The sequence below is a fragment of the Rhinoderma darwinii genome, chromosome 12 (genome assembly GCF_050947455.1).
Source record: "Rhinoderma darwinii isolate aRhiDar2 chromosome 12, aRhiDar2.hap1, whole genome shotgun sequence".
In the NCBI taxonomy this organism is placed as follows: Eukaryota; Metazoa; Chordata; class Amphibia; order Anura; family Rhinodermatidae; genus Rhinoderma; species Rhinoderma darwinii.
In genome coordinates, this window is record NC_134698.1 from 79,175,251 (window position 1) to 79,198,406 (window position 23,156).

Consider the following 23,156-nt stretch of genomic DNA (forward strand, 5'->3'; position numbering starts at 1 on the left):
TGCAGCTCTGGAGTACAATACAGAATAACAGGGGAACAGTACAGGATACGTAATGTCATGCATTTGTAAAATCTATATAAAAACTGTACAATTGCATTGAAAGGTGAACAGGTTCAGTAAATACACCCTACTTTGAGCTATAGCTGAGAACTGCATCCTGTGTAGCCCTTCATCCTCCCGGGAAAAAGTTCATGGGGGGAGGTGTCCTTGAAAAAAAGATTTCCTTCATTCTGAATGGGGGGCCCATAATGTGAAATAGGCTTGTTAAAGGTATACCACCCCTTTTATAGCATCTATGTTCTGCATTAACTCTGGTGACATTGTGTAGATGAATAAGTTTTTGCAGACAGATCTGTATATACAGATAGAAGGGTGTACAAAGAATTGGGGAAGCCCCTGAGGCTATCAAGAGGCTCATATAGAGATGTAGCTCAATCCCTTCTCATGGGTGGTGCACAGAGCTTCCCTTCTCCACGGGTATAAAAATGTTAGCAAACAAGATATTGGGAAAGGACAAATAAGCATTAGGCCCATCAGTGATGAATAGGAGTGTAGCGTGGTAGTGCGATACCGTGCCAGGAGGGCGGGAGTCCACACTGATGAGTGATAAAGGTAGGCGAGCAGCGATATCACCCACACAGTAGGCACAAGTTACAAAAGAACGTGCTGCCATTCTGCAGGTCTCAGCCAACAACTCAACCCTGGGATACTCAGCTTTTATATACAGTACTGAATGGATTTACAGGCAAGAAGGTGACATAGGTCTAAGTATTAAATAGCAATTTCTCCTACAACTGATATAAACATAAATAGTGCAGTATTCATCATAGCATTAGTTATAATGTAACACTTGGCAAAGACTGGTTTTAATTAATAATATAACTACTATAATACTGCCCCTATATACAAGAATATAACTACTATAATACTGCTCCTATATACAAGAATATAACTACTATAATACTGCTCCTATATACAAGAATATAACTACTATAATACTGCCCCTATATACAAGAATATAACTACTATAATACTGCCCCTATATACAAGAATATAACTACTATAATACTGCCCCTATATACAAGAATATAACTACTATAATACTGCCCCTATATACAAGAATATAACTACTATAATACTGCCCCTATATACAAGAATATAACTACTATAATACTGCCCCTATATACGAGAATATAACTACTATAATACTGCCCCTATATACAAGAATATAACTACTATAATACTGCCCCCTATATACGAGAATATAACTACTATAATACTGCCCCCTATACAAGAATATAACTACTATAATACTGCCCCCATATACAAGAATATAACTACTATAATACTGCCCCCTATATACAAGAATATAACTACTATAATACTGCCCCCTATATACAAGAATATAACTACTATAATACTGCCCCCTATATACAAGAATATAACTACTATAATACTGTCTCCTATATACAAGAATATAACTACTATAGGCAGCATTCATTTAGTCAGAAGATGCACCAAATTGAAGTTCAGGGGATTACAATTGTAGTAAACCCTCTATTTGTAGTTTTTGTAATGGCTTTGGTTTACTTTTCGTAATTGTGGCAAAATCTACGTCCATTATAAAAATCGCAGCACAGCCAACAATAATAACGACTCATATAAATACACCCAGAAGCCTCCTTCAGACGAGCGCATTTGTAAACGTCGGTAATATATACCCATGATGGAGATGTATTATAGAGGTTTGGTGAGCAGTAAGATCCATATTGCTCTTCTAGGGAGATAATTGAATTACACAAGACAGCCCTTTGGAAAAAGATGCAATACATACCAAATACGGATGCATTCGTATTTTAATCACACTTCATAAACTTCTGTGGGCGTTTTCAATGCGTTTTTTAAACTATGCGCAGATTTTATAAGCCCATGTGAATAGCCTCATTGATTAACATTAGCTCCGTATTACTGTCCCCAAAAATCAGGCTGTAAATTACGCTCGTCTGAAAGAGGCCTACGTCTATATGGGTTTCCAGCCTCTGAATGTAAACATGACTGTTTTTATTCACTGACAACAAGCACACATTTTGAAAATGGTGTAAAATTCAAATACAAAGTAAAGATTCTTTAAAATAGGCAAGTCTGCTTTTGAATGAAATGTGCAATGAATGTGTGCGGAGGAGGGTACATAAGGACCGCGTTTACCTGCAATCCAGGCCCAATGCTTGGCCCGTGTTGGGAGGGGGCAGACAGTATGGACTGATTGCGGCCGTGTCTCTGCAGATAGTGAGGGCAGTAGTCCAGGAGTGCAGCTTGTGTTGCATTCCATTACTGCATGATCACAGACATGAGCAGGATCCACCACAATCTCCCAGCTGGAGGAAGACAACAGGAGATTCATCAACTGGAAAACCTAATCTACAGCAATAAATCCCCCTCCCCCGCTTTTCTTTTTGTTTTAGAGACACTTTGATAAATGGCTCGCACAATTTTCCAACAGATCATATGAAACTATTGTGTGAATAAAAGGAGGGAGGATTTATCAGGAAATATATTACAAGAATAAACCATTTCTACCAAGAGTATCCCGCCATCCAACACAGCGCCTCGAAGGTCACCCCGAGAATGGTCCAATATGAAGACATGGTGACAGTCTTATAGGGGCACTTGTCATGAGAGAGCGTAACAGGGGCATTAAGTCTGGCATGGGGTTGCCCAATGTTCTGAAAATAAAGCTTGAATTTCGTATAATCAAAAGTTCCGTGGCTTTCTGTTTTAAGTCTTCATGGTTTTCCATATCTCTGCTTGCTGTAATCGACTGAGGATCTTCATTGTTCACTTTCAGAGGTTGAAAAATCTTTCCTGGTAGACAGAATTTTGATAACTGTGCTGTAACAAGCAATGCACCTGTGTGATCAAACAGTTTTCCGTCTCGAAGTACTGTAAACAATGAAGGTTCACATGTAATAAAGCAGAGATCTTGAAAACCGTGAAGAATTGATACAAAGTATATTAGAAAATTGTAAACGTTTTCATTATACAATGAATATAATTTGAGGAAACCGAAATATAAACAATGAATGTTTCTATTCACTGACCGCAAGCAGAAAACGTGAAAATTGGAATGACAAATTGAAACACAAAGGGGGGGAATTGAGTAAGACTGGCGTCTGAAACAGAAGCCTACTGGATTAAGGTTCGCTAAGTTTATTAAAAAGCGCACGTCATTTGGTACACCCTGGGGGGTCTATGCGCCAGAAACTGCAATCTATGGCAGTTGCAAACTGGGGTTGATTTCCGCTATAATTTATGCCAATATCTGACGTAAATTATAGTGTAGCTGTCAAGTCGCTCCTACGAAGTCGTCCGCTTTTTTAAGAGAAGTAGTAGAAGTGGTGTAAAATTGGAAAAAATAAATTTGATTTTTGGCGCAAAATAGGCCTGCACCAAAATATGCTACTTTTTCCGGCAGAAAACTGGCGCACAGCACTCAATAGTATAAAGTACATTAGAAAGTTGTACAAGATTCCAAAATACAATGATTGATCTTTATTTACACTACCGTTCAAAAGTTTGGGGTCACCCAGACAATTTTGTGTTTTCCATGAAAACTCACAATTATATTTATCAAATGAGTTGCAAAATGACTAGAAAATATAGTCCAGACATTGACAAGGTTAGAAACAATGATTTTCTCCTTCAGACTTTGCTTTGGTCTTGGAATGCTCCATTTGCAGCAATTCCAGCATTGCAGACCTTTGGCATTCTAGCTGTTAATTTGCTGAGGTAATCGGGAGACATTTCCCCCCATGCTTCCAGAAGCCCCTCCCACAAGTTGGATTGGCTTGATGGGCACTTCTTGCGTACCATACGGTCAAGCTGCTCCCACAACAGCTCTATGGGGTTGAGATCTGGTGACTGCGCTGGCCACTCCATTACAGATAGAATACCAGCTGCCTGCTTCTTCCCTAAATAGTTCTTGCATCATTTGGAGGTGCTTTGGGTCATTGTCCTGTTGTAGGATGAAATTGGCTCCAATCAAGCGCTGTCCACAGGGTATGGCATGGCGTTGCGGAGTGATAGCCTTCCTTATTCACAATCCCTTTTACCTTGTACAAATCTCCCACTATACCAGCAGCAAAGCAACCCCAGACCATCACATTACCTCCACCATGCTTGACAGATGGCGTCAGGCACTCTTCCAGCATCTTTTCAGTTGTTCTGCGTCTCACAAATGTTCTTCTGTGTGATCCAAACACCTCAAACTTCGATTCGTCTGTCCATAACACTGTTTTCCAATCTTCCTCTGTCCAATGTCTGAGCTTTTGCCCATATTAATCTTTTCCTTTTATTAGCCAGTCTCAGATATGGCTTTTTCTTTGCCACTCTGCCCTGAAGGCCCGCATCCCGGAGTCGCCTCTTCACTGTAGACGTTGACACTGGCGTTTTGCGGGTACTATTTAATGAAGCTGCCAGTTCAGGACCTGTGAGGCGTCTATTTCTCAAACTAGAGACTCTAATGTACTTGTCTTGTTGCTCAGTTGTGCAGCGGGGCCTCCCACTTCTCTTTCTACTCTGGTTAGAGCCTGTGTGTGCTGTCCTCTGAAGGGAGTAGTACACACCGTTGTAGGAAATCTTCAGTTTCTTAGCAATTTCTCGCATGGAATAGCCTTCATTTCTAAGAACAAGAATAGACTGTCGAGTTTCACATGAAAGCTCTCTCTTTTTCTAGCCATTTGGAGAGTTTAATCGAACCCACAAATGTAATGCTCCAGATTCTCAACTAGCTCAAAGGAAGGTCAGTTTTATAGCTCCTCTAAACAGCAAAACTGTTTACAGCGGTGCTAACATAATTGCACAAGGGTTTTCAAGTGTTTTCTAAACATCCATTAGCCTTCTAACACAGATAGCAAACACAATGTACCATTAGAACACTGGAGTGATGGTTGCTGGAAATGGGCCTCTATACACCTATGTAGATATTACATTAAAAACCAGACGTTTGCAGCTAGAATAGTCATTTAGCACATTAACAATGTATAGAGTGTTTCTGATTAATTTAATGTTATCTTCATTGAAAAGAACTGTGCTTTTTTCAAAAATAAGGAAATTTTTAAGTGACCCTAAACTTTTGAACAGTTGTGTACATGAGGCTGAACAGACACTAAAAAAGGCCACTGCGCAGTCCCCTATACTGGACAGCAGGGCTACCCCTAGGCTCAGGTCTGGGGGGGGGGGGGGGGGCTGTGCTGGGGATTCTCGCTTTATAAATTTGAGCTATCAATAAGCGACCATGGGGGGCACCATTGGAGTGGATATACAATAATGTACCGGGGACTCACAGCATACTTTAGTAGACATTGCAGTATATTTGCGGATTTCGGTATATCCAGCTGGTTTAACGTTTACTGGACACATATGGACAATGAGGTATATATGAACTTGGGTAAGTTTTAGTTTTTTGGTCTTCTTCACACACTGCAGATTTTGCATGCATTTTTTTCAGCCAATACCAGGAAGTAAACTTAAACAAAATAAATATATAAAAGGAAGGACTTATAGGTCTCCCCTCCTGGATCCAATTCTGGTTTTGACCTAAAAAAAATAAATTATGAAAAATCTGCATTGTGTGAACTAGGCTTTATAGCGCAGTGTCCTTCCTTCACTATACAAGTACCAAGGTTTCTTATATTACTGCTGCTTATCTGATATCCCTGACACAAGGCGTCATTGCCGGTTATTTATAACTTATTGTCACATGTAGATATGGCGTATAGAATTATATCAGTGACCTAACGTATATGTGCCTATCAGGGAGGAGTCCCACAGACCAGAGCGGACGCCAGAATTTATAGCCTATAGAGTTTTTGTTTTTTTTTAGGAATCTGGGGATGTGTACAGAGGCGTAACTTGAAGCTCCCGGGCCCCAATATAAAATCTGTAACAGGGCCCCCACCTACCATGTGTCTTATAATACTAGTATCTTGGTATGTGGCAGAGGGGCCTTTGGGGCCCATCAGGCTCTGAGTGCCACTGCTCACTTTGCACGCCATATAGTTACACCGTGACCCCTGGAAGTAGATTTCATTGGTGATATCAGTGAGGGAGGAAGTAGCTAGCTTCTCCACCCACTTGTTGATTCAATTCACTGTCCATGTCTTAGATCTGGAACAGAAGTATAAAAATAAAGGTTGCAATGCTATTGTATACCCCCAAGACAAAATATTCTGAACAGTTTATGCTCAAATCTCCAAAAATGAGGAGGACCCTCTAAGGGACCGTGTGACTGACAAGACAGTTGCGTGAGTGCTACTTCCTGTCTGAGAAACTGAAGAAAGATGACATCCGAAGCACAAAGTACAAATAAGGATTAAGTATTATGTAATAAAACGTTCTAAATGTTTCTAATATACCCAGTATTTGATTCTCCACCAATTTCCAGATATCTGCTTGCTGTCAGTGAATGGGACCACTTCCGTTTATATCCAGAAGCTGACAAACCAAAAGGGACCTTATACTTCTCAAAGCTGAGGGTTTGCTTAGACAATTATATGTGAGTTAAACAGTCGAGATTTCAAGCGGATACAGGTTACCTGCACTGATACATTGCAGCAAACTCTCGACAGAGATTCGTACTGCTGCTGGTTTTAGCTCACAGAGGATTGTTTAGACTGGATACAATTGTAGCAAACCCTCAGTTGTGAGAAGTATTCAGTCTGTATGAATATTCAATCTTTTGATGTAAACAGGAATGTTTTCATTAACGGATAGCAAGCAGAGATTTTGAAAATGTCACGCAAGTTATTTATTTAGGATTTAGATAAAAATTGAAAACCTCATTAGATAACAGATTCAGGCAAAAATCTGGTAAGGTTTATTTTTACATAAATAGACCATTGAAGAATCGGACACTTCACCGGTATGTGGTGAAGGTCTATTGGTCGAAAAATATTTTTTGGGTGATAGCATGATGTGTTCAGTGCTCATAGGAGTTGTCACAAATTTTTCTATACAACCTAAATAGCATAAAAATCTGTGTTCTCCTCCTGCTCCTTCTCCCGTAACCTCTGTGTCAGTCTTTACCGCTGGTCTGGCATTCTATTCATGAACCAGGAAGCTCAGGATGAGCGCGACTACAGGTCAAGTCCGGAAAGGGCAGTGCTGCATCTGTCACTGGGACTTCTTGGAATCGCTCTTCAATTAAAACATATTAATCGCAGCCCCGACATAAGGAATTCTGATAAAAAATGTCCAGCGCTTAATCCTAAATCAGACCAATCAGAATCTGCCGCCTATACGACACGTTCACGGGGGCAATACTGAAGTGTAACTCCGAGATTATCTCCGCTAAACTGCTCCATATGTTTCCTCTCATTTGACTTTACAGTAAACAGCGGCTTTAACCCCTCCACTGCCAGAAAGTCAATCACTCATCCGATCATTACCATGTTTACCGAGAACAAATAACATCTTAAATCTGCAGTTCATGCGTCTTGCAAGCGTTAACCCCTGGCAGTCTGCTGGGGACAGCTGCATACAGTATACGCTCAGGGATAGCTCAGCAATGTCACCTTAGGGGGTGGAATAGTCCTCGGCAGGATCCTCACACTGCACAGGAAGTCGGTCTATTTCTGCTTGAGAGAAGAAGAAGAAGAAATGCAGTTTGACCTCCCGAACACTGGCGCTTACAGAGCTGAAATCCGCCTTATATATGTCAGACATCGCATCTACATATATCTTGTACATTTCTTACCTGACCCGATAAGAAACTGCATGTAATCCTAGTAGATCAGCTCAGATTGACAGATCCCTTCCTAAACCTCGGGGCACGGTGTTCGATCAAGCCGTCACAAAGGGAGAACAAGTTGCTGCAAATTAATCAAGATGGCGGCCGATCCAATATATATGTGGCGCAACTCGACATGGAGCATACTAGACATTTCTTTTACTCAGCCACGCGCTCTATGGCGACTTATATATCGAACGCAATTTCAATATAAACCGTATAAGGAAAAAAAACACACCCGATTTGCGATTACTCCAAATGGTGATATCACAGTCAAATAAAAATCGCACGTACACATAGAATTTTATGCGATAGGGCAATGATATCCAACTTCCAGTTGTTGTAAAACAATAACTCCCAGCATGTCTAGAAAACATGTATGCTGGGAGTTGCAGCTTCACAACAGTTGTAGAGCCACGGGTTGGAGATCACTGCCATGAAGATACATTAGGTGCCTCGCGATATGACAGTGCAATCTAACACGATCGCACTGGTGGCACCGCACATGTTTGCCAAATGGTACCTGTCCATTACATAGCTTTGTGCTTGCTGCCTGTGAACGAAAACATTTGTAATGAGGCGCCCATGTATCATTTGGACATGATCATGACAGGCTTTCATCCTCTGAATGCTAGCATCTTGTGTTTCTATTCACTGACAGAAAGCAGAGATCTTGAAATGTTGAGGCATTAAAAAGCCAAAGTAAATGATTATACAATAATTAGGCTTTATTTACATAAATTCAGAAAACGCCTTGAAATTTGGAAACTCCAGGTTTTTTTTTTCCTTTTACCACACTTTCCCTTTAATAACCTGGTCCGCCATTTCTAAACGCTGAACAACAATGGCCTCCTTTATGAAAATGGGCATTGTTGCCTATGGTAACCAATCAGAGCTCAACTTTCATTTTATAAATATCTCTGGATTTAAAAAAAAGCTTTTACAACCAATCACAGCGCAGCTTTCATTTTATCCAGAGACATTTATGAAATGAAAGTTGAGCTCTGATTGGTTGCTATGGGCAACAGGCCAGTTTTGATAAAGGAGGCCCAATCAATGATGCCTGAAACGGAGCGTTCAGCCTCCATTGTGAGCATGTTCCGCTCGTTATGTGTAATGATAGAAAGGCAGTCGCTTTGTGGAAACAGTCCCTTACCAACAGCACTCAAAGCGGCAACTCCATATGTATGAGCTTAGAACAAATGGTCTGCTCTTTTGCAATACCAGACTCAGCCCGTGACTTAAAAAGGGTTCCTGCAATAAACATTTACCACATATCCATAGTTATTTCTATGATAAGAGATAAGCGGCTAGCAGGCTCTGCGAGGCGCCGCTTATCCCTGGGCAAACAAAGCATCAGACAGATAAAAATCCAACCTGTCCAGTTTCTCCCCATGGGGGGCAGTTGAGTTGTCCCCATGGATATTTGATTATTGGCAGTTTGTATAAACGTTCTTGTATTTACATATGCGAATGTCTGAGGTGTTGATTAGCAATTACCTTGTCAGCGCCACGTTCAGACTAGCTTCACATCTACGTGGTTTTTGTTTCTGTGCTGACAAAAGAAAAGAGAAACAGTCGTGTTCAGAGGAAAGCTGGGCTATAACCAATATAACACCTAACAAAAAAAAATGTCACCCATCTTTCCCAGGATCCTGAACGGTATCTTTCCATTTATATGGCGGTTACCCCCTCCAGTGATTAGGTGAAGATGCTGCTCAGGAGTCCTGACCTGTAATGGCCGCCATATCGGTTGTCACCCAGATTTCTCAGTTGCAGATATAAATTTCTAAAAAGAATTTCTAAGGACTGGACTATTGAATCCGATGTGACGAGGCCACTTTGCACACAATGGCCCGTTTGATTAGCATCACACTGTGTCCTTACCGCAATGGAGTCCTTACCCCCCTCCAGGCGTAGGGAGATCTATTGAGACCACTGTGCCCCACACCCACCCAGAAGGCTCCACTAAAAAACCTGAAGCGTGGCAATACAATAAAGGGTTAAACTGCGCAGAAAGTGCATGGCAGGGGTGTATGGGCTGGAGCGTGGCAGACAATTGTCCATTGAGAGAGGGGGGGGGGTAATTCCTGGCTGCTGGCACAGAGCACCTTCCATTATAAAGGCTTGCAATGTCCCAGAGGAGCCGAGCAGCAGGGAACAGGCTGCCCTGGGTGGAGCGCTCGGTTTTTTTCTTAGCCTATTTATTTGGGTCATTCTAGCAAAATGAATGCACTTAAAGGGTCCTGCAAAAAGCTCACCAGAAGCTGCAGAACATCTTAGGCAGCTGAGCTGTCAATCATCCTTAGTGAAGTCCTGCCCAAAACTAGAACAGGTCTATCCCCCTAAAATACCACCCCCCACCCAGTAAATGCAAGTCGTTGAGTCGCCCTTAGCTCCCTGTGATGTCCTTCACTTCCATTGACCTTATTGCTGGATCCTTAAAGGAAATGTCCACCCAAATTTAAAGAAAATTTGCAGTAAATAGAAGTCAGCTCTTTAAAGATGTTCCGCAGCTTCTATAGATCATATTGCAGGGTTCTTCCACCTAAAAGTCTACAAGTCATTGTTTTCCGTCAAGCAGTTGTTCAGCCATTCCTTCGTTTTATTGATATCTGTTTACGCTGGGTGACAACCAATATGGCCGCCAATCCAGTTACTAAGGGCAGAGTGGTAGCTAGGAGTTCCTGCCCTTGGGGCAAAGATTCAACTCGCTGCCTTAGTCCTGTCTCTAAATACCCGGAATAGTCTGTGACTACCTCACCCCGCCAGCTACACCACTGCCTTCAAGAGTAGTCACCCAACTTTCCTGCAGCAAAGTGTCACTCCAAATCCAATCCCCCACCTGATCTGTCCTGGGACCACGCCAGTGCACGCTGGACGGTAGAGTCACCGAGCCAAATGTAACACTGCATATTTGCCCGGCCATTTTGCTTGCCACCCAGCTTTCCCAGAACCAGATATAATTATTATTTTTTTTATACCCACTTTACAAAAGAAAGCGAATCAAGGACTTATGTCCTGGGGAGCGCCTTGTCATTTAAAGGACTTCGCACGAAGGTCAACAGAAGCTGCAGAACATCTTAGGGAGCGGAGACGTCAATCATAGTCCTGCTCAAAATTCGTGCAAAGCAAATGTAACTATATATTTTTTTTTTATCTCTTATCTTCTTTATTACCTTTGTATGAGGCACGTGTTGTCACCTACGCTTCCTTATGAATATTACATGTGAAAAATGCAAAATTCTGATAAAAAGAAATGTAAAAAAAAAATCTCTCCCAGGAAAAGGAGGTTCTGCAGCTGCAAATGTGATCATTCCACAAGTTGCAAGTTGATGACTGATTTTCCAGCCCTGCCTAATGCAAGTGTGTGAGCCTCAGCTTAGAATAATAACCCTTCACTGCTTGACATGCTAAATTATTTTCACCCCCCCCTATCTGAAACTTCACCCCCCCTCCACTCCTCCAACCCTTAATAATAACTCTCATCATCCATTTATCACTCTTTGCTATTTATTATATTAAGGAATAAAGAAGTCTGCTCCGAGTATCCTTCCGCCACAGTGAGCAAAAAAATAGTCCCCTTACTTCTAATTCTTTTTATTCCTTACAAAGTCTCTCCTACACCCGACATAGCCTCCTTGTCTCCTTTCCTCAAGGTTTCCCAGTGAGTTTCATTCAACTGTTGGACTACGTCCTCATCATTTCAAAGAAAACCCCTCACAATAATAATAAAAAAAAGAACCTGATATCAAGGGGCGTAGAGATTGCAAACCCCAAACCCACGTACAAGAGAAGAGAGGAGCTGCGCCTCAACCAAACTCAGACAAACGGAAGCGCCGGCTATTTTTGACCGACGGCACCTTTAGCCAATAGAAAGCGAGATCTCCTTCCAAAATTCTCCAGCGCCCAATAGGGATCTTGGAAAGGCGGGAATAGGTGGAGCAGTGCGTTAGGTTGCCTCAGCCTCTGTGGCTGTGAGGCAGAGTGTGGCTTTAGTGCGGGCGGCGATGTGACGGGAAAGTTGTCGCTTGTTTTGTGGGTGACTCGAACGAGCACCGGTGGCGTCGGCGACAAACGGCGGACTTCTCATCTGTATCCCACCGGGATTATTGTATATTTTAGAATAATACTTCACACCTGGTGATTACTGCGTTACCCATTTTTTTTATTTTATTTTTTACCTCAGAGGAGCGCCCCTTTAAATGCCAGCAGCCATGATAGAGAAGGGGGCAGAGGGCTCGGGCAAAAGGAGGGGCAGAAATGTCGCTGCCAGCAGCAAAAGTTTGACGGCTCAGAGTCAGAGTCAGAATGGCAATGGCAGCAACTCGTGGGAAGAAGGCAGCAGCTCGACCTCGTCCAGCGATGATGAGCACGGTAAGGTGGTAGCCTCGAACTACCCCCTCCCCCAGAAATATGCCCCGGACCCCAGCCTTCACCCTCTCCCTGTCCTCTCTTCCAGGTGGCGGGGGCATGAGAGTGGGCAGTCAGTACCAGGCTGTGGTGCCAGAGTATGACCAGGGTAAGTTCTGCACTATTGTGCTGCGGGTGGTGGTAGCCTCAAACTCCCAGCACTGCCTGCCAGCTGCCAATCCTCATCGCATGTGCCCATTATAAGAGGGCATCGTGTGGGGAGGGGGCATTGCCAGGCTCCTCGGTGACTTGTTTATTATGGGACATTTTTTTTTTTTTGCATTAAGAAAGAGAATTAAATGAAAAAACAACTTTTTTTTTTCTCCTTGCACCTAGTGTTCAGATGTAGAATAGCAGGGGGAGATGATGAGAGCAGTCACTGCCGTGTTTTATGGGGGGGATGTGTTAATATTTTAGCAATGTGTAACTGCTAGGGAGAATATAGTCACCCAGCTTTCCCAGACTCCTGGATTTAATAGATATGAGGGAGAGAGTAGTCACCCAGCTTTCCCAGACTCCTGTGTCTCATAGATATAAGGGAGTAAGTAGTCACCCAGCTTTCCTTGACTCCTGTGTCTCTGATATAAGGGAGCAAGTAGTCACCCAGGTTTCCCAGACCCCTGGCCCTCATAGATATAAGGGAGAGAGTAGTCACTCAGCTTTCCCAGGCTCCTGGATTTCATAGATATAAGGGAGCGAGTAGTCACCCAGCTTTCCCAGACTCCCGGATTTCATAGATATAAGGGAGAGAGTAGTCACCCAGGCTCCTAGATTTCATAGATATAAGGGAGAGAGTAGTCACCCAGCTTTCCCAGGCTCTGGAGTCTCAGCTTTTAGGAAGAGATGGAAGTCATCCATCTTTCCCAAACTCCTTAGCCTCATACCTGTAAAAGGGCAGTCACCCATCTTTCTGGATATCTGACCATTATAGCTACAAGGAAATGAATGGGTAGTGTCCCAACTATTCCATCCTGAGTCTCATAGCTTTAAGAAAAAGATGGGTAGTCGCCCAACTTTCCCAGACTCTTCAGCCTCATAGCTATAAGGGAGTGAAGGGTAGTCACCCAGATTATCCAGTTTCCTGACCCTTGTAGCTATGAGAGTAGTCATCCAGCTTTCCCAGGTTCCTGAGCCTCATAACTACTGAAGAGAAGGGTAGTCACCCAGCTTTCTTAGACTTGTAAGCATCAAATTTACCTGCTTAGGTTTCTGGAAAAGCTGGGTAACTACCATTCTCTCCCTTATGGCTGTGAGGTCTTGGAGTATGGGAAACCTGGGTGACTATCTATTCACCCCCTTGTATCTGTGAGGCTAAGGGATCTGGAATAGCTGGATGACCACCCTTCTCTCCCTTGTAGCTACACGTTGCTGCTGATATATGTATATGTGCCATGGAATAGAAATTGGCGTTCAAACCCCCCCTCCACAAAGGCCGCAAAAGAACAAGTTGTCTTCTAAATAAATTAAGTTGTTTCTTACGATGTCCTTTTCTATCATATTGTTAAAATTTGTAGTTACTTATTTCTTAATGATACCTATTTTTGGGAAAGACAACCTGTTATGACCACTATTATATCTCCGCTTTAGATTCCTGAGCCTTCAGTCCGCCTAGTTAGCGGTAAGAGAGTGGGGTTGGTCATTGCACATGTAGGCGGATTTGCCTTTCAGGCGTCTGGGAAAGCTGAGTCAACTCTTGGAGCTCCAGTGAAATCTATATTTGTTCTCACCCAGCTTTCCCAGGAACAGATCATACTAGGGGACAGCCGAATGTAGTTTTTAAAAATGTGATTGTAGAATATAAAGGGATGGGCGTGATTACGTTTATATAAAGTTCTGTGACAAGACGGCAGCCAGAACCCTTGATGCCACCCTGCAGCTGTCACATATACCATGCTGTCTTCTTTATGAGGGCACCAATACCGGGGTTATGAATCTCTTTAAATTGCTGGTTATGGGTTTGTTTGTTATCTGTATACTTTGTATCGATTGTTGGAACCATAGAAGGAATTTCTGATACAAAGTACATTAACGTGAGCAAAAGTCTTAAAGAGGCAAGCAGGGTGGTAGCCTCAAACTCTCCAGCACTTGCTGCCAGGCTGCAGCTGCCTGTTACCTTAATGAAATCCCATATGTGGACAGCAGGGGGCGCAGTCCAAAAAAAAATCCCCTTTTATATCTATTGCTACTTATATCAATTCTGTGTTTATAAACCAATTGAATAATAATTTAAAAACAAAAATCAACTTCCCCTTCTGTTAAGGGAGATATTATCAGGCCAGGAACTGTGCCCGGCAGACATGCCACCACCAGAGTTATGCAAGACAAGACGATGGGCATCATGATAGAGGGGGGAAGGGAGAGGTGTAAACATAGAAAAGACGAGAGCAGCATATTGTAGTTTTTTTTCAGCTTTGCTGTGTACGTAACGTGTTTGTTTGATTTACTGCAATGTTTTATTATTGTGTTTGTATTATTTTGGATACATTTTGTAAATAAGTAGCCATAAATGATCTGTAAAAGTAGCAATTTGTATCTAAAAGTGCACCCAGCTTTCTTAGGATCCCGAACCTCTGACCTGTCTAGCTGTTTGTGCATTATATCACTGCAGTCAGTTGCAATCCTAACTAAAAGGAGGGGGGCAGAGGCTGTGGAGGCGCACCTGGTGCCTGAGGGGACAACTAGTTCCTCCATCATAAATGCAATGTCGTAGTTGGGGGAGGAGGGGATAGATTTTGGACCGGGGGCCCAAGAGCGTTGATTTCAATAACTTGTATTCTTTTGGAAGTAAAAACCTCCACAATTTTCTGGGATTTTGAAAGATTGGATGTTAGGTTATCCTGTGTAGGGGGGAGGGGGTCGGTGCGCGTCAGGACTAGAGGGGAGAAGGTCCAATACTTTAAAATTGCAGTAAAAGAAAGGGAATTGCCAATTTGTATATAGGTAAAAATGAAATGGGGGGGGGGGGGGGGTTAATATCTTCGCACCTACTGTTCAGAAAAGGAATGGCAAGTGAAAAAAAAAATGCAGCCACGACCAGAGCTGTGGAAGACCGGATAGTCCTCACTGCAATGTTTTGGATCAGGAGCACACGGCCGGCTGCTTGTGCCATGCAGCTCCAGTTACAGGATGAGAATAATGAGTTTACCAGTGAAAATGTTGCACTGCGGTTCTAAAGCATCAATTTCTGCAGCGTATGGCTGTTGACGGATCTCCTAAGTCGCCGACTACTGCAGCTTGGCTCAGGGAGTGAATGAGGGGGACTTGGTGCCAGTCTATAGGCCACAATGTGGCATGTCGGCAGAAGTTGCTGTCTGGCCTAGGTCTCCATAATAAATGTGTTGTGCAGATTTTAATGTGTGGCACCATTGGGGAATATCTGTAGTAGTGGACTTAAAAAGGACTCCGAATTTTATCTTGCTTGTATGTATTCTATAATATCTCTGCGCTGATTTGGCTTTTCAGTCTTATTGAACAGCTGGCGTGCTGGACTGCACAGCATTTTCTGCCAGTGCGGTGTAGTGGAGTTGACTGTGCGCTTGGCGTCTAGCACCTTTGTCGGTGGAGGGTGTTGACTTTGCTGGAAGGTGCAGTATCTGAGAAGTGCACTGACTAATAGACACATGTCTTATCCCATTCCCACCCCCCACCACCCGGTCTCCCATGCTCATTGCATTTTCATGGGTGACCATATTAACCATTATAATGCTGGATAGAATTCAGTTATTTTTTTTTCTTTCTCTATTATTTAGGCGTCAGACTCTTTATCTAATGCCTCCACATATTACCCCCACCCTCCTTCCTTTTCACTGAGACCCTTTTAAGCTATGCAAATGGTGGATGCCTGGGCAAAGACAGATTCAATCACTTGTTCTCAGCAAAGACACCCCCTGCATTGTGTTTCTTATAAGCTGTGACACTACCCACCGCCTACTTTACAATATGTTGAGCGTGAGCTGGGGGTGATGTCTGCAGTCGTGACTTTTCTTCTTTATCTTACCCCCTCACTATTTACCATAAACTGTTATGTATTTCCATATATTTATATATTACCATTTCAACTATAGAATTAAATTTCCATAGAAGTTGCCCATTTACTACAAGATGCTAGTCGGCTATTGATCGGTAGGAGTCTGACAACCGTTGATCAGCAGAGTTGGTGCCATGGTGCTCCAGCAAGTGCCACGTCCATTCCTTCTTTACACATACACATCGGTTCGTCTGTGCGGCGGAATTGCCTGGTGCGGCAGCTTAGTCCCATCCAAGTAGATGAGGCAGAGCTGCAGTACCCGGCACAGCCTTGCTCGTATGTTTGGCGCTGTGCCTGCGTAAACAATGCAGGGGACGAGGCACCTGCTAGACCATCCGTTTTTGTTTCAGAAAACTCCTTTTAAAGTCTAATTCAGTTGTGGTACGATTCCGTTAATCTGGCATCCCGTAATTCGGTATTTGTTTGCAAATCAGAACAGCGTGATAATCTGGAAGACTGAGAAGAGCGACCAAGTTATGAGACTGCTGTGGTGATAATGGTGCTAGATTTTGCGTTAATAGTTTGTTTTCGGCTCTCTTACTTGCGTCTCTACCTGGAAAGGTACATATTTAGACAATGACCGTCCTGTTCAAAGGAATTTTACTATAATAATTTCCTAGTTTGGTTTCCTAGAGGACCAAGTGGGAGACGGACAGGAGAGGCATTGTCTTCGGGAGGTTAGCCCTAGCCTAAAACAGCGTTTTTCTTTTCCGCACTGGTAACCTACTTTGTGTGATGGCCACTGATACAGTTCCCAATGGCGATTGATACCCACTGACTCTGAATGTAGTATTTGTATTAATATGCTGGGTTACAATCCTCCTGTCTCTGCTACTGCCTCTTCTGAATAATCGTATTCGTGTCAGTATTTACTGTAGTTTAGGCATTTTATTCATGCACCAGGAAGCTATCGGTCTCAATCAGGCTGTGGGGTTGTTTGTGCTGCAGTGTGTGGCAATGCTTACAATTAAAATCGATGGGACTTTGAAGCTTTTACTGTTGAGATACACAGAGTGATTCATAGAGAAATAATTTTAAAGAAGCGAGATGAAATGTAAATGACGTGTGATCTGAACTGTTCACATGCATCTATGTCCGTGTGAATTGATTAATCGGCCTTGTGACTAAACTTGTGAAATGGACAGGCCTGCGCTCCCGTTTAGAAGCTGACTTCTCGTCATTTGTTGTGCATTTAATTCTAACCTATTGTTCCCTGTTATCTGCCATGTAGATACGTTTACATCCATATGTGTGACTGATTATCCGTAATGATTTTTGGGCTTGTGGAAAGCTGGATGACCACCCCTCCGGGCGCTGCAATGGCTGCCATTAGTACAAGTGGGCAACTCGGGGACTGCTGATCCTGCTTACTTTAAGAAAACGTTGATCTTTTTGGTTACACTCTTTAACCCCTTAGTGACCAGCCTATTTTAGGCCTTCATGACAAAGCTATTATTTACGTTTTATCATCGTCTCATTCAAAGAGTTATAACTTGTTTATTTTTGCGTTGACATAGCTGTATAAGGTCTTGTTTTTTTGCGGGACAAGTTGTAGTTTTTAATAGCCTCATTTTGGTGTACGTATAATTTATTTAACATTTTCTTTGGGGGAGGGAATAGAAAAAAAATAGCAATTTCGTCACACTCTTTGTGTCCTAAACTTACGCCGGTTACCTTGTGGTATAAATAACAGAATAACTTTATTCAGTGGGTTGTTCCGATTGCAACGATAACAAATTTATATAGATGTGTATGTTTTTCTACTTTTAAGTAAATATTTTTGCATTGTTTGTTTTATTTTGGTTTTTTTTATGGTGTTCACCGTGCGGGTTAGATAATGTAATAACTTTATAGTTGGGGTCCTTACGGACGCGGTGATACCAAATATGTGTAACTTAACTTTTTTTTTTATTTTTTTATAATAAAGCATTTTGTAAGGTGAAAAAGTGGGTTTTTAATCCTTTTTTTAACTTTTTTTATTACTTGTCCCACTAGGAGACTTCAATTTGCGATCGTCTGATTGCTTTTAAAATAAACTGCAATACTTATGTATTGCAGTGTATTACTGCCTGCCTCCGGCATGACCTAGCAGGCATAACTAGTGGCCGACCTGGGGCCCTTTATTAGGCCCCCCGGCTGCCATAGAAGACACCGGCACTCTGCGATCACACGCAGGGGGCCGGTGGAGTGAGAGAGGCAGCTGCCTACCTCTCCAAAACCACTCAGATGCTCGCTATTGAGCGTGCCTCATCTGAGGGGTTAAACGTGTCCGATCGATACTAATATCGATCTCACCCGTTAGAGCAGGGCTGCTCGTAGCTGAGAGCAGGGAGCTTTAACGGCTCCCTGCTCAATTTATTTATTCCGTTGGTGGCCGCCGTAAAAAAAACTAATGGGTGGTCACTAACGGGTTAATAATTATTTCAAAGCATTATATAAACTATCAAACAATCGCAGCTTCAAGTACTCTAGTAGAAAAAAATTAATTACATTTATGAACAAAAAACTTGTTCATGAAGGCCCAAAATAGGTTAAACCTTGACCATATTTTGTGGCATTAAGTAATCTCTCTCACCGGTGTTATGGAGACTCTTGTCATTGGGGCTTTTAGGGCTTGTCCACACACGACGGAATTGCTGCAGAAAATTTCAGCAGCAATTCCGTTGAAAAACTGAGACCTTCCACTGTGGCTAAAACGCACCATTTCCTGCATTTATTACGGCAGAAAATGGTTCGTGAATTGCTGCGTTTTTCCCAATGCTGGGTGACGGAGACATCTCTGAAAAAACGCAGCATTTCTGTCCACATTCCGCAGCAGGAATTGACGTGCTGCGGTCCGAAAAATACGCACTGCAGGTCAATTTGTGCGCCGCTACTCTACTCTGCTTCGTGTTTTCAGTCCGAAATAATGGACGGATAAAATGCTGCAATTCTGCAGCATGTGGACGAGCCCTTACCCAGGCTAATTATCGGGCAAACGCTCGTCGTTCTGCTGATCGTATAGTTTTAAAAAAGTAAAATATTATCGTTGTTGGCAGCACATCTCCCTATTGGCAGCCATCGTGTCGTTCTGTACAGATCAGTAATGCTGGAAAGATCAGCGGCTGCAGGCGGCACGGCGTCTCTTATTGTGTAGATATTTTTTATTTATTTTTTTATTTTGTCAGTTCTGACAAGTGTTAATGTGTGTAGGTAAGATGGATGGAAATTCATTGTTTATTGTACTCTTGGACAAAATATACAATTTGCATTTGTTTGACATTAACCTACTTTAAAGGGATTGTCCAGTTTTGAAAACTAATTTCCATACACCCTATTAGGGGATTCTGAGATAGAGGGGGGTCTCATGTTCAGGATGCTCATCTCTTGGCCAGAGGGGAGAGCGGTTACATAGAGAGTATCTTTCTGGAGGACCTGTCCTGTCCTGTATTACACAGACAACACATTGATATGAATGGACAATGTGTAATACTTAATTTCACCTGTGGTGGCGCTGTAGGGATATTGTGAATTTACTGCCAGATTACAGCTGATCAAGGTCGCAGTAGGATGATAGTTGTGATCATGTTATTGTCAAGGGACCGTCTAACAAGTAGGGATTGTTTAAAATAGAGAATCTTTTTATCTTTGCCCAGTCCCACGTAACGTCCTGTGGTAGTCTTTGGACATTGAAGTCACGTGACTCACGCTGCAATGTTTAACATCTCGCTGCTATGGCCCAAATTCAGCATTTGTGTACGTTTCCTCAATGTGATATTTTTCAGGGGTCCTCGTAGCATGCAGTGATGTATGCGGATCACATCTATAAAAATAAAATAAATTATGATCCTAATTAAATATAGAATATAAAGTGTATGACCAAATTTACACAAGCAGAGTAATGGGATATGGGGGGGGGGGGAGCGGGAGGTTGAAAGATGTATAATTATTGAATCTATTTCTCTGTGACATCTGCGGACTCTGTAATGCCATTAGCGGTTGTAACACAAGGGATAATGCATTTATATATAAATAGTAATTTTGTGTTGCAGACTGGGAGCATAGTCCTTCATTGCCGGCTGTTTCATGGATGGATGAATGACCTTCGTCATTTGTTTGTATATCCCAATGCTTTACGTTTTGGGGTGCAAGGGTTTGACCGCTTGAATTTTGACCTGACCGATCTTATTTTTGCTAGTGGAGATAAGCGGCGCCGGATGTGCCAGCATCATCTTACTACAATATCCCCTTTCAGTTTCCCATTTACTGATCTTTACACTCTATTCTGTTTTGCCGTCATTGGTCTTGAATGGTTGGATGTTCCCTCTACAGACTAAGGCCTTATTCAGACGAACGTAGAATATGTCCGCGGACGCATGTATTTCAATGGGGCTGTTCACACGGCCGTTGTTTCAATGGACCGTGTGAAGGGTCCGTTGAAAAATAGATGTCCTATTTTGTTCAGTTTTCACAGATGCCTCAATAGACTCAAGTCTATGGGGATCTGTGAAAACGGGGCCCGCACGGGGACAACGCAGACGTGAAAAACTGCCGATTTTCATGTCTGAGTTTCCCCCCCGTTTGTCTAAATAAGCCCGAAGAGCTTCTCAAGAGCTTTAAATGATCTTTAATGCCCTTCCCTTGTAACGCCGTGTCCCTTCCGCAGATGTAGGTCTGACAATCGGAGCGTCCTGGACTGTGACGTTAAACAGGAACGTTACGCATGATTTCCTTAGTGCAGAGAGGATTTCAGATGGCAGATAGTCTTCAGGAGGGCACCAACACAGGCCGGGAGCTGAACTCTGCATTGTAATGTCCCCAAAATGTTTCAACACCCAGAAATATCCTGAAGGCGCGACAGTCACGCTCTCGCCGGGAGCTCTGGAAGGTCTTTGTAGGATATTTAATTTTTAGAGGGTTTTTCCTGCTGCTCACTCAAATTAAACGGGTTGTTGTCATTTTTTTTTTTCCCTCCACCTTCTGCCTATGCGTGTGTTTTTTATGAGGGTTTATAATAAGGAAGAGCACAGGCAGGTCTTCAGATAAAGAACGAGACGCGTCAGCAAAATGCTTGGACGAGGTATTTTCTGCTCTGAAGTTGTAGTTTGGAAGCAGATTCCATCGCATCTGTAGCTTCTGGCTATTTTACACGGGCAAATTTACAATACAGCGTGTCGATCGGCGCTTGATTGCTCCATTTATATGGAGCAATGATCAGAAGGTATGTGGACAGGACAGGTTAATACGATCGCTCGTCCGCACGTCCCTTGTCTACATTAGAGATGTGCTGCCAAAAAGCGACCATTTTTTTTCTCATTTTTTTTCGGGTCGTATAAGAATCTGATCAGCTGACTAACGAACTAATTTATTTGAATGGGTGCCATGTACAAGTACAGATTTGTGGTTGGACAAAACTTCCCCCAACATGCGACCAACTATCCCCTGTGTTAGCGAGCGTACATGTTTTATATTTTCAATGGGAAGAGGGGAATAATCAGCCAGACGTCTGGTAGCGGCCGATCTCCCGCAGGAACAACGGATCAGGCGTCTTAAGATCCAACACGCCTGATCTTTCTTTCCCCCGACATCTTGAGGTTTGTCCGACTTTATCGTATGGCCAGTATGTGGCAGCTGCTGCGGCGGGAGCCCTCCCTACTCCTCTCTCTCTGCTATAGGTGACAAGAAATGTGAGGAATCAGAAACACATTAACCCTGTGTTCTCTGCAAGATTTCTACAAGATTGTCACAGGAGCATGTAGAAGAGTCGAACACTGGGGGCAAGAATTTCCTTCTGTACTTTTAATATTAATTTCTGGGTTTAGTTTTACTTTACAGTTGCTGCAAATAACGTGATGAATGTCAGATTATTCTACTTCTACTGGGTCATATGGATGTTTATACTTGGGGCTCATTCAGACGAGCGTATTCCTCGTCCATGTGCTGTCCGTTGAAATAACGGACAGCACACGGACACATTCATTTCAATGGGGCTACTCAGACATGCGTGAGTTTTCACGCACGGATGTCCATTGCGTGAAACTCACTGCATGTCCTATATTGCGTGGTTTTCACGGACCCATTGACCTCAATGGGCACGTAGTACGTGAAAACGCACCAATATAGGACATGCAGCGGACTCTCGCTGCGTGAAAACTCACGCATGTCTGAAAGGCCCCATTGAAATGAATGGGTCTGTGTGCTGTGTGTGATTCCCAAGCGCGGCGCACGGACCTTATTCACGCTCGTGTGACTGGGCTCTATGTGATAGAAGAGAGTGCAAAAAAAAAGGAGTTTCACCTTTTGTTAGGCAGGTTTGTAACTAAATGGAAGCTGCAGTTTTATTGGTTTCTGTAGGTAAACCCTCGCTCTTCCTTTGCTGGAGTCTGAGTAGTTATCTCCTATTGAGTGATAAGCGTCCACGTAATCAGCAGTTGGTATCACGTTGATCTGTCAGTAACCAGAAGGATCTGAGCTTAGGGCCTGTTCACATCACCGCTGCCCTCCCTTTGAAGGTTTCCGTCGGGTTAACCCCTCAACGGAAAGGTAAACGGAAACCTAAGCTTCCGTTTCCCTCACCATTGATATCAATGGTGGCGGAAGCCTAGCCAGTGGTTTCCGTCTCTCACCGTTGGGACAGGGTTCTGTTGTTCTTGACGGAACCAATAGCGCAGTCGATTGATTCACTTGTGCTAATTGGTGAGGGTCTCCTGGTTCGGACTCCCACCGATCACACATTGATGACCTATCCTAAGGATTGGCCATAAGTGTTTTATCCCCCATAAGGGTGCGCTCACAGGTGTCGTACTTGCATTGTATTTCCGCCTTGTAAAGTTTTTCCGCAAAGCAGGAACTAGAGAAATCTTTCTGCGTTGCAGAATGTTTTTCCCATAGGCATACATTGTAATTACTGTTGTGTATTTTTACGCTGCGGGAATACAATGCTGGTACGCC

At 42.9% G+C, this 23,156-nt stretch overlaps 2 protein-coding genes across 7 annotated transcripts in view; one reads left to right on the top strand and one right to left on the bottom strand.

Moving 5' to 3' along the window:
• ANKRD9 (ankyrin repeat domain 9) overlaps positions 1-11,635 on the bottom strand; it is a 99,062-nt gene extending 87,427 nt beyond the window's left edge. For 2 of the 5 annotated variants that reach the window (XM_075843618.1, XM_075843613.1), the window contains exons 1-2: positions 11,532-11,601; positions 9,287-9,341 (exon numbers count right to left, since the gene is read on the bottom strand). The gene's annotated coding sequence lies outside the window, so the exon portion shown is untranslated. Of the gene's footprint in view, positions 1-2,205; positions 2,363-9,286; positions 9,342-10,965; positions 11,007-11,531 lie in introns of those variants that run through there. The other 3 variants (XM_075843614.1, XM_075843616.1, XM_075843615.1) reach the window with 3 other exon arrangements.
• A 119-nt stretch (positions 11,636-11,754) lies between these two features.
• The window catches only part of RCOR1 (REST corepressor 1), a 38,885-nt gene continuing 27,483 nt past the window's right edge, over positions 11,755-23,156 (top strand). For both annotated transcript variants that reach the window (XM_075844260.1, XM_075844262.1), the window contains exons 1-2: positions 11,755-12,163; positions 12,249-12,308. In XM_075844260.1, the coding sequence (XP_075700375.1) occupies positions 11,992-12,163; positions 12,249-12,308 (232 nt within the window). In that variant the 5' untranslated portion in view covers positions 11,755-11,991. The remainder of the gene's footprint in view (positions 12,164-12,248; positions 12,309-23,156) is intronic.